Source organism: Pezoporus wallicus, unplaced genomic scaffold (genome assembly GCF_028554395.1).
Source record: "Pezoporus wallicus isolate ANWC-B61680 ecotype Strahan unplaced genomic scaffold, APGP_CSIRO_Pwel_v1 contig_6966, whole genome shotgun sequence".
Taxonomy (NCBI): Eukaryota; Metazoa; Chordata; class Aves; order Psittaciformes; family Psittacidae; genus Pezoporus; species Pezoporus wallicus.
The window spans coordinates 4949049-4964776 of record NW_026639746.1 but is presented as its reverse complement, the minus strand read 5'-3'; the positions used below and the strand labels follow the sequence as shown (position 1 = coordinate 4964776).

General features: G+C 51.5%; 2 protein-coding genes across 11 annotated transcripts in view; both read right to left on the bottom strand.

Moving 5' to 3' along the window:
• Positions 1-991: 991 nt before the first annotated feature.
• FEZF1 (FEZ family zinc finger 1) lies at positions 992-3671 on the bottom strand. The gene is made up of 4 exons (XM_057415814.1): positions 2854-3671; positions 2536-2670; positions 2128-2260; positions 992-1412 (listed from the first exon to the last, which is right to left on the bottom strand). The coding sequence occupies exons 1-4, from the start codon at positions 3649-3651 to the stop codon at positions 1105-1107; spliced, it is 1374 nt and encodes a 457-aa protein (XP_057271797.1). The 5' UTR covers positions 3652-3671; the 3' UTR covers positions 992-1104.
• Positions 3672-12856: 9185 nt separating this feature from the next.
• The window catches only part of CADPS2 (calcium dependent secretion activator 2), a 310379-nt gene continuing 307507 nt past the window's right edge, over positions 12857-15728 (bottom strand). For all 10 annotated transcript variants that reach the window (XM_057415800.1, XM_057415805.1, XM_057415801.1 and 7 more), the window contains one exon: positions 12857-13074. In XM_057415800.1, the coding sequence (XP_057271783.1) occupies positions 12904-13074 (171 nt within the window). In that variant the 3' untranslated portion in view covers positions 12857-12903. The remainder of the gene's footprint in view (positions 13075-15728) is intronic.

Genomic DNA, 15728 nt, shown 5'->3' with positions numbered 1-15728 from the left:
CCCCCTCCTGAGTGTAACCATTTAGGCACCACCACATCGCGCTCCTTCCCATACAGCCAAACCCTAGCGAGGGCTCCAGGTGTTGTAAAACCTAGGCAAGAGTCGGGGTGCCCCGGAGGACCAAATCACCCATTCGTGAGGGGTCCCGCAGACGTGGCCGCCAAGCCCCCAGGAACGGGGCTATCCCCCAGCGTTGGCCGGGAGCCCTGCGCTCCCCCCGCCCCGAAAGCACCCGCAGCCCGCGGTGGGGCTGCCGGAGGCGAGCGGGTACTGCTGCTCTCCCGGGGGGCAACACCCGCTATTCCTGCCCAGTGCGGTTACCCCGGGAGCGCCGCACACCCGGCCGACCCCTCCCGCCGCTCCTCAGGCTCCCACCGACGAGCGCGCTCGGCTTGGCAGAGTCTGCTGAGTAGTTAATAACATAACAACCCGGCTTTGATCAATCCGAACTAATTACCCCTCTTAATTAAAGTCTTTAGCGGTTGTTGGAGTGTTTTGGCAGGGACGCGGCGGAGGTTTGCAGCTCGGCATCCCCCGCGCCGCGCTCCCAGGCCCAGCCGCAGCCCCCCACGGGCGAGTTATTTATTTCCACGAGGTCAACGAAATACATTTTTTTTCTCTCTTTCTTTTTTTTTTTTTCTTCACGTGCAAGAAGAATCAAACCGAAATTCAAATTCGTACATAGCGGACCAGTTCTGTCCATATAGATACGATATTCAGGAGGGAAGAGGGGAGAGGTGGAAATCAAGAAAGGGGAGGAATAACCAGCAGGCAGCGGAGGCAGGGCGGGATCAACACAATGGAGATATATATACATCGAAATAATTAAAGTGGTGCAGCGTTCCCGGTTCGGGTAATACAGACCCCAAATAAATACAGCAGAAATTGGCTTGGCGCGTTTTCTTTTCCTTTTTGCTTTTTTAAATCATCTCTCCACCTGAGATGCAACGACAAAAAAAAAATAAAAATAGAGTCTTAAAAAACATAAAATTAGAAAAATAAAGAGGGGAAACAACCGGTCCCATGGACGTGAGTGGCGATATAGAGCATAACACACAAAACCGCTTAACAGGTGCATGCAAGGGGCGGCTGGAGCTCCCACCCTCAAGGCTGGAGCGGTGGCGGGCCCGGCAGCAGCGGCCCGGAGGGGGCCGGCTGCTGGTCAGGCCCCCCCAGCTCTGCGGGGGCCCGGGGCAGTCCCAGGGCGCTGTCGTGCAGCTTGCGGACGTGCTTCTTGAGGTCAAAGTTCCTGCAGAAGCCTTTGCCGCAGGTGGGGCAGGTGAAGGGCTTCTTGTCGTTGTGGGTGTGCATGTGGAACGTCAGGTTGTACACCTGGTGGAAAGCCTTGTTGCAGATATTGCACTTGAATTGCTTCTCGCCGCTGTGAGTCAGCTTGTGGTTTTTGTAATTGCCTGGGAACGAGACAAAAAGGGCCAAGGGACCCGGGGATCAGAACTGGGTGCTGCAAAGACCAGGGGAAAACCCCCCAGCATCCCGAAACCCCAGAGCTATGCTTTAACCGAAACGACCGCCGACCTCTTCGCAAACACCAGCCTTCTCCCCATTCACCCGCGGCCGGTCCCTTGACAGACAGAATAGTAGAACTGTTTGGGTTGGAATGGGCCTTAAAGACCATCCAGTTCCACCCCTCTGCCACGGGCAGGGACACTTTCCACTACGACTAGGTTGTTCCAAGCCCCGTCCAACCTGGCCTTGAACACTGTCAGGGATGGGGCAGCCGCAGCTTCTCTCGGGGGGAATAATCGAATAAACCGAAATCCCATCAATTGTAGAAATAAAACCCCTTGATTCAGCCTTCCCAGCAGCACGGGGAGAAAAGCGAACCAAATCCCGCACTGGGAGAGGGAAAAAAGCGGCTAACTCGTTTGCCGAACGGCGGGTGCCGTGCGCCGACAACGGGCGCTGCCACGGGAAGGCGGAACCAGAGCCCGGCCCCAGGCTGGGTCGTGCAGAGGGAAACGGGCAGGGGACAGCGGTACTTAAAATTAACCTCAATCTCTAGCAGCAGCCATTAAACCCAAAATAAACTCTCCCCTGTCCGAATAGTCCAGACGCTCGGCCTCGCCTGGGGGGGCCCGCAAGGGAGAGTGCTCTGGGGCCAGGTACCTTTCTGGTGAAATCCTTTGCCACAAAATTCACAAACAAAAGGTTTGTAGCCAGCGTGTATTCGCGTGTGCGTGTTCAGGGTCGAGCTCCGGTTAAAGGCTTTGCCGCACTGGTTGCACTTGTGTGGCTTTTCCTGGAGGGAAACAAACGCCAAAGTCACGGCTCGGTGGTTGGTGTGCGGGAGTACGGGGTTTGCGGGTTTGCAGGCGTTCTGTGTGCTAGCTGGTGGCTCCCGCTCCCGGTGAGCGGCACCCCGCGGCACCCACATCTCCTGAAGCAAATTAAATTCCCGCGGCCCCAGCTCAACCGCCCTCTGTAACGCGCCACTGCCTGGCGGGGCTCGGGCCCCCCGAAAAGGCTGAGAGGAAAGGTCTCGGGGAGGGAGGGAGGGAAGGAGGGGAAGCTCACCTGGGTGTGGATGATCTTGTGCCGGCAGAGCGTGCTTGCCTGTCTGAAGCCCTTCCCGCAAACTTTGCAAACAAAGGGTCTGGCTCCCGTGTGCACCGGCATATGGCGAGTTAAGTTATAATGTGCATTAAATACCTTGAGAGTGAAATCAGACACACACACACACACAAATAACAATTGCGATTAGAAGGCGAGAGCGCCGAAGGGGAAGCCGTCGCTTAAAAATCAAGCAAGCGAGGGACCGAGGACCCGGCGGTCAGACGGCCGAGTCAGGAGGCTGGGGAGAGAGGAAGGGAGGCGAGCTGCCGCTCTACTTGCCTTTCCACAAACTTCACACGTGAAAACTTTGGGCTTGCTGCTCGGGGAGCCGCGGCTGAACTCCGATGTCTTGTAGGCGACTTTTTCCGAGAGGATCTGGGCGCTCTCTTTCATGTAGTGCTGCAGCTGGGTCTGAGACAAGTCCTTGAAGGCCACCCCCGCCGGGTACTTGTCCACGGCCGGCAGCACCAGCTTGTTCCTCTCCGCCAGGTAAGCCTTGGGCTGCGGGTGCAAGGGGGAGCTGAGAAAATAAGAAGCCACCGGGTGGATGTTGACACTGGAGGACGGGTGACAAGGGCTGTCGCCTCGGTTGAAATAGCACAGGGCTCCCATGGCGTGGAAGGAGGAGTGATTGACCACTCGGGGTCTTACCAGTTTGTACTGCTGCAAGGGCAGGGCATCGCGGGGGAAATCTCCTTTCAAGCTCAGGGCACAGTTCAAGAGATCGCCGCAGCTAAAGGAGGGCGAGGAAGAGGAGTCTAAATGAGCCTTCCTGGGTTCCACTCCGGCCACCGCCGCTTTGGGCAGGGGGTCGTACGCCACCGGGACAAAGGGGATCATGCAGGGGATGGAGGAGTTGAGGTGCAGCGGGTGCTTGGGGTCGCCTTTGGCCACGGAGCCGTGGAGGAGCTGCGGGACGGGGATGGAGCGGGGCTCTGGCGTCCGCGCCATGATGCGCTCAATGGAGAAGGCGAGGGGCTTGGGCGTGCTGATCATGTTGCTCCTGGCAGACAGGCTTTCTCTGGCTGGAGGAGTCGCTAGGATTTTGGTCGCCGTATGGTGGCCACTATTGTCCATGGCTGGATTGCATTTGTTCGCCCGGTTTGAGCCGCTTTGGTAGACGCCTCTTTTTTTTTTTTTTTTCTCTTTCTTTTTTTTTTTTTCCTATCCTCTCCCCTCTCTCACTCTGTTTCACTCTCTGCCCCTTCTCTTGTCACTGATCTGCAAGGAGGGAGAGCAGCATCGCCGCCGCCACCAGCACCATCACCTCCTCCGCCGGCGGAACCAGCCCTCTGAGCCCGGCGGCATCAAGCCAGCCCATCGCCGGTTACTTTGGCGCGCCAGTGACTCGGGACAATCGCTACTTATTTCTATCAATAGAAAGTGTTGTGTCAATAACGCAGCCAAGATCTCGCCAATCGTTAACTTCCAAGAGGAGAAGGTAAACTAGATAATTGCTCAATTCGCTTCCAACAGTCAACAGGAAAAGTTTCCCCCCCCACCCCCCCGAAAGTGGCTACTTTTCATTGGCGCCCGCTCCTCCCCCGCCCAGGGAAGGAGGTGTCTCCCTCCTTCTCGCCTCTCTCCCCTCGGCCTCCCTCCCCTTTTTTTATTATTATTATTTGCAATCTGCTTAACCAGGCTTTAGAGGCCAAGCAAATCCGAGATCAATTTTCTTGTTTGGCTTTAAGTGACATCATCTAAAATCATTGTCCAAGTGCTAAATAGGGATGTGAAACCCAATTCAAGGGCAAGCGCCAGAGTATTTGTCAAACGAGGTGCTGCAGAAGAAGCGGCTGGAGGGGAAGCTGTCTGTTTCCTTGCCACTTCCCAGCCACAGCTCTCTTTGTGCGTGGGTCTGTCTATGTGTGTCTGAGGGACGGAGGGAGGGAGACGGCTGCTCTGCTCCTGGGACTGCTGCTGGTCTGCTCACTGCTTTACAGAACAAGGTTAGGCGGCGGTGAGCTTTTGGAAAACGCAGTAAACAAATGAGCGGAGAACTTGTGACAAGCAGACTGAGGGAGCAGAGCACGGGGATGCAGGAACCATCAAGACCAAAGTCCAACTAGTGTTTGTGAGCAAAAGGATGAATCAAAACCTGGGGCTGGGGAAGGAACAGAGAAGGTAGGAAGAGGGAGTGCCTTTTTAAATCTGAAGCACAACTTATGCGTATATACATATATACACACACACACCTGCACATACATGTATATCACCCACATATACACTATAGCTTCTCTATCCTTAAATAATGCGTGTAGAAAACAAACGCCGACAACTACGGGTCTGTATTTATGATACCTTGTGATAAACGCAGAAGTATACAGCACACACACTGCTGACAGGTATATGTGCACCTGAACAGACGCGCTCACAATGTATTTCAGCGAAGATTGGCGGCCCTGTTAGGGTGGTAGCTCCAGCTCCCAGGGTGTTGGGACTTTCAGCGGGGAGCAGAGGGTGAGCGGGGAGGCGGGGAGAGGAGAGGGATAGAGGTGGGTGAGAGGCTTTCTGTGTCCTCCTCTGTCGCACCACCCGACAGCTCGGGTCAGAACAAACTCCTGTTTCTCCCTCCGGCCTGGGGTTCACTTAGCTGGTGATTGAGAGACAGCTACCGAACGCTCCGGGAGAAGCCAAGGGTCCTGTGTGTGCACTGGGGGCGGGCAGCCTGCGGAACACCGAAGGACAGAGCCCGGCCGGTTCTCCCGGCGGAGGGGCACACGGGGCGGCCTACACTCCCGCGACCCCACTGCCCTTCTCAGGGCCGGGGGAGGGAGGGAGGAGGTCTCGGGTTTGCTAATGGAGAGAAGCCTCTAGCGAGGCTGGGAGGCCCGGCCCCCGCCGCACGGGTACCAGCTAGGGAGCCTGCAAAAGGCTGTGTCTCCCTCCACCCCCCCCGGCCCAGGACAACCCACTTGCAGGGAACCGAGAACAGGGAGGATGGGCTGGGGCCCCGGGGAGGGATGGGGGGAAGCATCCTTGCCCTCGGCGCTGTGGCCGGGCCGAATCCGCCCTGGGTCACCGCGGCCCCTTTTGAGGAGGACAAGGAAGCGGCTGTTCCACGACGGTACCTCTGCAGCCCGCAGCTGCCGTTCGAGCATCGGGGAGCTGCAGGCGACTGAGGAAGAGACACCCCGCGGTCCCCGGGACAGGCGTCCGACGACGGGCTGCGGCCCCGGCACCCCTCACTGCGGAGGATGCGCCCTCACGCCAGGCGACCTCCGTGTCTTCCCCGTCCTGTCGGTGCCCTGGGGGGGACACGGGAGCTGGGACGGACACAGCCGTGCGGATAAGCGCCGGACGGCGGAACCGAGCCGCGCCGGGCGGGGACCCCGGCAGCGATGCTCTGCTCCAGCCCTGCTCCCTGCGTTCCCTCGGCTGGGGTGGGGGATCCTGGCCCGGGCGCAGCTGCCCCCGGCAGATGGGTCGCGGCGTTGAGACCGTAATTGCTGCTCCGGATCGGGTGGCCGCTGCCGCCCGTCTCTTCTTACCTGCTGCTTCCCACACCGGCACCGCCAGCTTCGCCTCGGCCGGTGTCACCGGCCCGGGACAAGCGGGACGCAGGGACTCGGGGGAGGCCGGAGCCGTGTTCACCCAACGCCGTGTGGGGCGGTTACCCGCTCCTGCGGGGTGTCGGTGTCTCTCGCTTATTTTGTGCCTGCCAGAGGAGAGTTTCCTCCTTCAGAGCGATTTACATTTAATTCAATCTAGGGAAATTTCCTCTTGATTGGTGCTGAAGAAGGGAATTATTGTTGAGTGGGTTTTAGAGGCTTCAAATCCCATATACTTAATATGTTAACAGCTTGCTCTTAACTGGTCTTTTTAGGATTGACTTTTTGACATGTGTTTGAAAGTAAAATATGTAGTGTCATTTAAGCAGGGTAAATATCCCAAAGCAGCAATTACAGCCCTGCCATTACAATTATACCGGCATCCTCAATACTGGGAGACACTCTTGGAGAAGCGGGAGCTTTATTATTCGTTAGTTTTTACAGATATGCCTCCCTTGCTTTCCGTACAGCATACAGAAACTTGTCCTCGTCCCTAATTATTAAATAACGATATAAATCCTTTTATTTTTAATTTTTATTTTTGTGGGAAGTCATTCTGTTTCGTCTCAGAAATGGAGCCTTGCCAGTACTGGAGATGTTCACAATATAGATAGGCTTACAGAAACCAGTGTCGATAGATTCTCTTCAGTCCTGGCCCGAACTTTGTCTTCCACTCGGACCGCGCTTCTTTAGCGACGTTACAGATGTGCCGAGCTGCAAACACCTTGCAGTCGTGCTGGTGAAGGGAGGTTTGTCCCCGAGGCAGAGATTTACAGGCTCTGAGGGTGGCGAAAAGCAACCTGCTGTCCGGTTTCTTTCTGCAGCCTGGGCCGGGCTCCCCGGAGCCAGAGCGAGCCCCGGCAGGGGAAGGAACGGGCCCGCGGCCACCCGGAGTTACAACCCATCGGAGGAATTAAGGGCAAAAGCTTTACCTAGAGTTGATTTCGTGTTCTGCCCGGGAAAGGTGTTGTTCTCTTTTTCCCCGTAATCGGCTTTGTGTTTCATTCTCTCCTAAGCTATGTTCTTGATATTGCTCACTTGCATTATTATCATAACGTATCTCTACATGCACTCAAAATCCGAGTCACCGGCGAATTCATCTCGTCGTCAGGATTACTCCAATCCGATCCCAGAGGCGATTAGAGGGAGGTAAAATACCGCCTAAAGCCTAATCTTTAATTTCTTCCTCCTTAATAAAACGAGTAATTCCATTGCGTTTTTAAGTAAAGAATGAATTGAAAAGGATAATAACTCCTCTAACCTTCTGCTGCGCGTATTACTCTTTCCCTTGGAAACGTTTCACCGAGCGGCTGCTCCCCGTGGGAGCTCGCTCCGAGCTGGCTCCGCGGCTCGGGAGGGGACACCCCGGCCGGGCGGGCTCCGGGCCCTCTGTCCAGGCGGGCTTCGTATGGAGCCACCGGGGAGGCTACGGAAACACTTCCTCCAGCCACACCGGAGGACTCGACGGCGCCCGGTCAGACCCTCATTACTGTCAATATTATTGCATTAATCGAGATTCGCTGCAAAAGCTGGGCTTAGCTCTCACCAAGCACCAGTCCTTGCCGTGCCCTCCCGAGTCACCGGCTTCGTGAAGAGGCGATTTACCCTGACATGGGACAAGAGCTCCTCCGCCCCTCCGCCGCCCTGCCCGAGGAGCAGCCCGGCCCCGCCGCAGCCGCGCTCTCTACCCCGGCTTCATGAAGCTCGGAATATGTCCCTGGGCTCATTATTTTTTCCCACTCAGGGTTTGCAGTTTACTGTGTTTTGAAGGGAAGCCAAAATATAAACGGGGGAAAGAATTAAAGCGGCGATAAACAGACCCGGGATTACGGGGATGGTGGGCCAGCTCCGCTCCCCCTTTATCGGCCTGCGATGGTATGGGAGCAACTGCCGCCGTCCTTTTCGGTGGGAACCTGCTGCTGTCCGCTCGGGCGCGGCCGGCCGCGGGGAGGAGGCAGCAGAGCCTGACGCACTGGGCAGCAGCCCCGGGCTCTACGCGGGCTCGGGCTTTGCCGGGTTAAATTGCAGCATTGATATTTTATCCATGGAAAAAAACCAAACATGTGTATATAGATATATGTGTATATATATGCATATACCTTTTGAGATTACGCATAGTCCCACACACACTGAGTGCGTGCCGGCATCCCTCTACATCAGTTCCACCGCAAGGAAAAGAAGAAAGAACTGCTATTTTTAACTGACTCCATCACAAAAGCAAATCCAGTTGACAGTGACCCGCCAAACACAAGTGTTCCCGGAGGTAAAACAAAGTTTGACACTACAGCGCGTCTCGTACAGACCTCTCTAAACCGAAATCCAAACGGGTGCAAATTAAGCCTTTTCATGTATAAATCCTTTAATCACGTGTAATCGAAATTACAAGTGACCCTCTGAAGCAGTGCTCCCGGCCCTCCCGTAATTCTTGCGGGCGGGCGGTGCAAGTGTGCCAGCGAGGGCCGGGAGCTTCAACAATCACGTCTAATCTAATCAGTCCGCCCGCGAGGGGACCCGTCGGTGTCATCAGCTCCAAAGGGCCCTTGGTGGAAGTGGCTGGGAGAGGCCAGCGGCAGCTGAAGCCGTGAATGACACTTTCCCATTTGTTCCTTTCCCAGTTCAACAAATGTTTATCCCCGTTTGCTGTTCAATGAACGCCTTCCGCTCTTTGGCTGGGGGAAGCTACTTTTTTTTTTTTTTTTTTTTTTAAAAAAAAGCTTCCTGAATAGGATCAGGAGCAATTAACTTATTTTTGTTTTCTCTTTTCTCCCAGTGTACTGGGAGCTAACCTGGAGCAATGCAAAGAGCTGCTCGGCTGCCTGAATGCCTCTGCACCGCTGGCTCCCAGTGAGGGCGGGGAGGGGTGTCCACCGTCCAGGGGCTGCAGCACGGAGCTGGCAAACCCGGCCTGCCGGGGCCGGGGCCCTTTTCGGTTTTGCTAAGTGGGGAACGTGAAAATAAGGACGAAAGCAGGAGCCATGACCCGGCGTGGCCGCTGCTGGACTGCGCCAGGAGGGGCCTCCCTGCCAGCATTCCCCGCTGCTACCCGGCAAGGATGGGGTAACTGAGCAGCCCTCGGGGTGGGAAGACGACAAGAGAGTAATCATCCTGAAGTCAAAGCCTCAAACTTACTATTATTATTTTTCCCCTTAGTCCTTATTAGAACAAAACGCACCGGGGCTGGTGGGAGCCCGGAGGGGCCGGCGGCTGCGCTGGCTGTCCCAGGCCGACCGAAGTGCCTCTGTGGGTCCCACGGGGGTCTCAGGTTCCGTCCCCTTGGCACAACAGGAGCCCAACTCCCTCTCTGCAGCGGGACCCTACTGCTGCTGCCTTGCGGCTCCCGCCGTCTGCGATGTGCTCATCTGCTGTTACTCAGAAGTTTGATTTTTACCTTTGGAGCACGCATAAGGGGTGCTCTCCATGCAGGAAGGCTCAACCGCAACCACCCATTCCACAGCCTGTCCCGCAGGCCACATTGCCGTGTTCCCCCAGGGGGGGACAACACTTGCTGTCTTGCGTAGGAGCCCCGACCGTCCTTTGTACCCATGGCTTGGTGTGTCCCAGGAAGAGTGCTGCTCCCCACCACCCAGGGAACACCCGGGACCTGACCAGAGGAAGGACCCCAGGAAGCATCCAGCGTGTGCTGTGCCCCCAGGGCTGACGTGGGAGGTTGCTCCTTGGGGAGCCTTTGGCGAGCACTCATCTTTGGTTTGTTTTTTATCATTTCCTTACTCATCTTGATCTTACTGACAGATACATAACTTAAATATATATATATTTAAATTATGTCAAGGCATAGAATGTGTGACTGCACCCCATGGGATGGAGGGGCAGAGGGGGATCCCAGGGCTGACAGGGCAAGGCAGAGCCCTATCAGTCGCTGCTGGTCCCCCACAGCAATCCAGGGAGCAGGGCAGGATGGGGCAGGAGAGGTGGTGGCAACCCAGAGCCCAGATCACTGATGCATTTGTGAAGATCAGGAAGGTCTGAAGTCAGTCTGTGGGTCAGGTTCTGAATCAAGAGGGCCCGTAAGCAAGCACATGGCAGGCTGTAGCTGAGTGAGAAACCAGCACTCCTGCTCCATCACAGAAGCAGAGACTGGAAGCCTTGGGCTGAGCTGAGGTGGAGTCCCCAGGCAGAGGCTGTGAGTTGAAGTCCTAGATGAGGCCCATGATGGCCTGCGAGTCCTCCTGAGGTGCTGACAGGTGAAATTACTATCCCTGTTCTGTTATTGTCCAAACTGATAGGGAGAGGTGTTTGTCTTATCAGGAAACCTTGGTGTGGGGACAAACTGGGACAGAGGACAAGCCCACAGGAAAGGTGAATTTAAATCAGTGTGATTCCTGCAGGGATTTGTGCTAGTGGGATGGGAACGTGGATTACTGCCAGGTCATTCTGTGCTGAAGGACAGTTGGACCCATCACCTCCTGGGATGTGCTGGCAACAGCCACTTCTGTCCCAATGTTTCTAGTTCCCAGTCCAGGCTTCCACACTGTCAGTGACTTGCTATGGACAGCGTCCACTTTTGGTATCAATTCTACCCTCATGTCATCTCAGAACCTTAAAAATCAACTAATGCCACCTTCTCAGGGCATCCTGCATGGTCCTGGCATGCCTCTGCCCCAGAGGGCCTCAGAGTCATGGTATGGCCACCATGGTGACACCTGCCTTCGCCTGTGTACAACCGGCTCAGGAATACAGAGGTGGTAGGGAGAAGGCAATCAGGGGGGTCTTTGCAGAGCCAAAGCTCCCTCTGGACTTGATCAGCACTGATCTCTTTGCTTCCTTGGGCCTGGGAGCTGGCTATTACACTGGATACCCTGGCTGCCTCTACCCTTCTCACTGCCCCAGACAGACTCTGGCTGAGGCTGCATCTCCTGGCCCTTCAAATGCCATCCACTTGCATGCACTGGCATGACTAGGACAAGAGATGTGAGAGGAATACGCAGTTCTTTCTCTCTTGTCAAAACTTAAACAAGAAAACCCACCTGGGAGCCTGGGAATGGTGGAAAACTCTGCTGAGGTTCCCTGTCCCGCTCCACCCAGCAGAGCTGGTAACAGGAACACACAGCGACGGAGGGGAGCGTGATGTGCACACCCTGCCTGCCTCTCCTCGCCTTGCCCTGCAGCAGCCCTGCTCCCCACATTGCTCACTGCACTGCAGCCATACGCATCCTGGGGCAGGGCGTGCCCGCACCCCTGCCCTCCCAGTCTCTCCAGGCACCTCTGGTCGAGCGCTAAGAGCTGAGAAGAAAGGTCTTCCTCACCAGCTCTCCTGTCTTCCTTTTCACTGAAGTCACCTCAAGTCTCATAAAGAAGCTGGCTTGCCACAAGAAAAAAATGCCACTTTGCATGTCTCCCCACGCAGCTGGGAAGAGGGGAAATTTGCCCTTCCCTGCTTGGCTGAGCTACCAAATGTGCCGAAATGCAACTTCGACAACTTCCTTGCAATTCTCATTCTCAGCTCCTGCAGCAGCCCTGCATGCTTGTGGCAGGCCCCTGAAGTCCTGTGGGGTGTTCTTGTGGGGAAACTTCACGAATCCTCAGCAGTTCATCAGCAAAGCCCTTCAAGTAAAGCACTGTGGCTCAACAAGGACTTCCGCAACTTTCCTTATGTCTTTGGGTATCACGTGTGTTCTTTTTGTCTACACAAAACCAGGAATTAGTCATGCTCCTGCAAAAAAATCCCAACAACTCTCCTTCCTCCCCCCAAAAAACTCACTCTCCCTCCCAGCATTCTTCATAAGTTGTGTGAATTTTGACTGATGAAAATGAATTCTCTCCAGCTCATACTGAGGGCATAGAAAAACGGACAGCAGGCACTGTCTGTTCATCTGCCAGTGAGGGGTTTTTAATCGCTTTTTCTCTTTATCAAGGCATCATGTCCTTGGATATTTGCTATAGATTTGTTCTATAAAATAAATATATTCACTATAAATCACTGCATAAACTAAATATAATAATCTTAAAATTCTCATGAAGAATCATACAGCAGTTCAAATGGTTTGAAATATTGAAAACATCTTTTAATTGCAGAATTCTATACAAACGGGTGGATACAGAAGTGGTCACAACAAAATGTGTTCTTATTGCCTGAAATTTTTCACAGAAATAGAAACATTGATGGCAAGCTTACTGACATCCAACATGATGAGATATCTTTAAACTTGCAAATGAACAAACATAAAACCACTCCTAAGTAGTCTGTATGTGTTTGACTGTCCTTGAAGTCCTATTACATATATACCAACCTCAAAATACAAAGAACCAGGATTAAAATTTTTAATGCACATCACATAATAATGTAAAATTAAGCACAAAAAAGGTAAACAAAATGTAATCCTGAAAATACACTGTTTTTTTTTCACCTAGGGCACTGACTTATTCCAAGAATGATTTCCTGTATAGCTGTATTTTAAGTGAGGCACACATGTTTTGTGCACAGGACATCAATATCTGATGGAGATACAAGAACAAATGGTAACGAACAAAAGGGAAAGAATCGTAATCACAAATGTAACTCAAACTCCATGCCAGTGTTTTTGCAGACCAAAGCAAAGCTATACATTAAAATATGCTACAACCACTGTTCTCAAAAAGTCCTTGGCACTTTTCCTCTGATAATCTTACTTTTATTTTTAAAAAATGGAGCAAATTACATTGCTGCACCTCTATCATAAGGCAAAACTATAAATGCAACTACAAGGACAAGTTACCAAAAATACTCCAAGCCCCACCCTCAGGCCATCACCCCAAACTCCAAATACTTGGTGAACTAACATTATCCTTCCTCCTCGTCACTGTCTTTCATAGTAATGCCCTGAAGTCCTCCTCCATCAGTGACTGAGACCGTGGCCTCCTCGACAGTCAGGCGGCTGTGAACGGTATCGTAGGTTTTACTGTTCAGCGTTCCCTCCAGCACACCTTGCAACCTGAAGTCTCGGTAGGTTTTCTGTGGCAAAAAGAAAACACCCTGAATGGACTCAAACAAGTCTGAGCAGTCCACTGTCCACTTGGACATTCTAGTAGGCCAGTGGGACAGCTTCATTCCTTCTGCAGTTAGGGACCTATCATCTATGGTCTGCGAAAAATTTGCTGTCTTAGTTTCTGGGCAGAGATTTGTATAAACTCCAGAGAGCCTACAAGCTACAGCTGGAAGCTCACTCCTTCAAGAGACTGTGTTTTGTACTATATTTCTGTAAGTGTATGTTGATTTCTCTGTAACTTCCATTTGTCTCATTAATTCAATAAGAAACCAATAAAGAATTTTCTAACTGCATACTGAAACGTGAATTTGGCTACAGGTAGTCCTGTAACAGAAATGTAAATGCCTGACTCCCCATAAAATAATTTTGTCTACATTTGTCTTTACATATATATAGCAAATGTGGAAAAATAAAGTAGATTTTAGATTTTGATCTATATTCTGTATAATGCAAAAATTTCTCAGGTGACTTCAGTCAGTTGATTTACATTCCAAATCATCTACATTTTGACTTGCATCTACATATTTTTTTTTTTAATTTTTTTTTTTTTTCTCTCAAGAAAGTTTTGTTTCCCTGGTATCCAGCCTTCCTACATACCCACAGATAGGATTTTCTTCTCTGACCTTCTATCAGGTAAGAATTCTGAGTGGAGTTGTTTTATTCACTGATGTTCAAGAGCATACGGAAAATCATCTACTTTATCTTAAGTTGTAATGCATTTGAAATAATCTTTCCTGAAGTTAGACTAAAAGGCTTAAGAAGGACAAGTTGGTGTAGCTAATTTCTTACTTTGTGTATGCTGCTACTGTGAGTTCCCAATGTTTATGGAAGAGAATATGGTAAAAAGAAAATGAAAGATAATTAAGGGCCAACAGGCCCATTCCTCTGCCAGCAGAGACCAAACACAAGCCTTAGAGAAAGAAAAAAGAGCTGGTCTTGTTTCACTCGGTACTTCAGAGAACTGCAAAAGATACCTCTCAGAGTGGGTAATGTTCAGCTGGGAAAATTTTTTCTGCTACTGTCTATGATGATTATTTAAACCTTGTTTTCACTGCAACCAAGATTTATCTGACTTTTATAGGTCAACTTCAGAGTCAATGGATGCAGCTTATGTTTGCTCACACACTCCTGTAAGTACCCTGCCTGATCTCTTTCAAGTGTCACCATTGCATTCCCTTTTCGTAACACTACATTCAATTTGCTTTTATGCTGTTAATGGATCCTACAGCAATTTCTTTCAGTTTTACACTGTATTCCTCTCATTCTCAGACCAGTGCTCTGGGGTTGTCACTGCTCTTCTCTTGACATACTTCTGCAGGACAGTAATGTTCACTTCCAAACTTATTTCTTCATTTCTACCTAAGTTTCCTTTTGGTCCTTGACCCCTTTTTATTCACATCCGTCTGCATATGTATCAGACATCTAATGATACTTTCATGCTATCATAAGGTATTAATGGGAACAATGCTGCTGCTTCTGGTCATTCTTAATAATGTCACAACCTTTGCTGCATCCAAACATAAAAGAATAATCTATTTCTTACTTATCCCATGTCCCTTAAAAATGACCTCCTACTTCTTTTTTGACATATTTTCAGGAGATGACAGGGGCAGTACAGCCTCCCAGTTTTTCCAAAAGCTCTAGAAAACTTCACTCTAGAGTTTGGAGGAACTGTGCCTCCCCACTTGCCTTTTACCAGCTGGGCTCCAGCAGTGAAAGCTCCTTGTGATATTTACTTGAACCATTATTTCTTATTTCCCTGTTCCTGTATTATCAATTCTGTCTTCTTCACCCATCAAAACACAGGTGGGAAAGGTTTTCTGTCTTCCAGTACATTGATCAGAACCTCTATGATTGACATAATCTTCTTCAGTTCTCTGTGTTCACAGAAGGTGCCATGGAATAACACATCTGAAATTTATGTCCAAAGCAAAAGAGGTGCACAGGCACAAAAAGGCTGCTGCCATAACTAGTGTTTTCCCATCACCCCTGGGAGCCTACTTCTTTTGAACAAGGCTATTCAGTGTGCAGAGGGGAGACTGGTTGACAGTGCTGTTCATTCACCAGGAGTTGTTTTGCAAGAGCCTCTTTTAGTCACCCAGGTGATATTTAACTGGTACAATTTAGCCTGCCCATTCTTACATCTCACGAGGCACAGGGTTCAGATCCTGTAACACCTTTTCTCCCCATCCTCACATGATGACAACTACCTTCACCTGAGAAGAGCTTCCAACATTTCACAAAAGCTGTCCAGTTCAGCTACAAACAGCAAACTGCTTTTGCCATTTTGGCACATGATGAAGAGCCAAATCCTGTTCTCTGTTCCCAGAGAGATCATAGAATCATAGAATCATGGAATAGTTAGGGTTGGAAAGGACCTTAAGATCATCTAGTTCCAACCCCCCTGCTGTGGGCAGGGACACCTTACACTAAATCATATCACCCAAGGCCTCATCCAACCTGGTCTTGAACACTGCCAGGGATGGAGCATTCACAACTTCCCTGGGCAACCCATTCCAGTGCCTCACCACTCTAACAGGAAAGAATTTCCTCCTTATATCCAATCTAAACTTCCCCTGTTTAAGTTTGAACCCGTTACCCCTTGTCCTGTCACTACAGT

Bases quoted from the DNA above. Each gene is read 5' to 3' on its own strand.
- FEZF1 (XM_057415814.1), bottom strand. From the start codon at position 3,651: ATGGACAATAGTGGCCACCATACGGCGACCAAAATCCTAGCGACTCCT. The intron at 2,671-2,853 runs GCAAGTAGAGCG...TTCACTCTCAAG, and splicing joins CGTGTGAAGTTTGTGGAAAG to GTATTTAATGCACATTATAA. The intron at 2,261-2,535 runs GTGAGCTTCCCC...GTTTCCCTCCAG, and splicing joins ACAAGATCATCCACACCCAG to GAAAAGCCACACAAGTGCAA.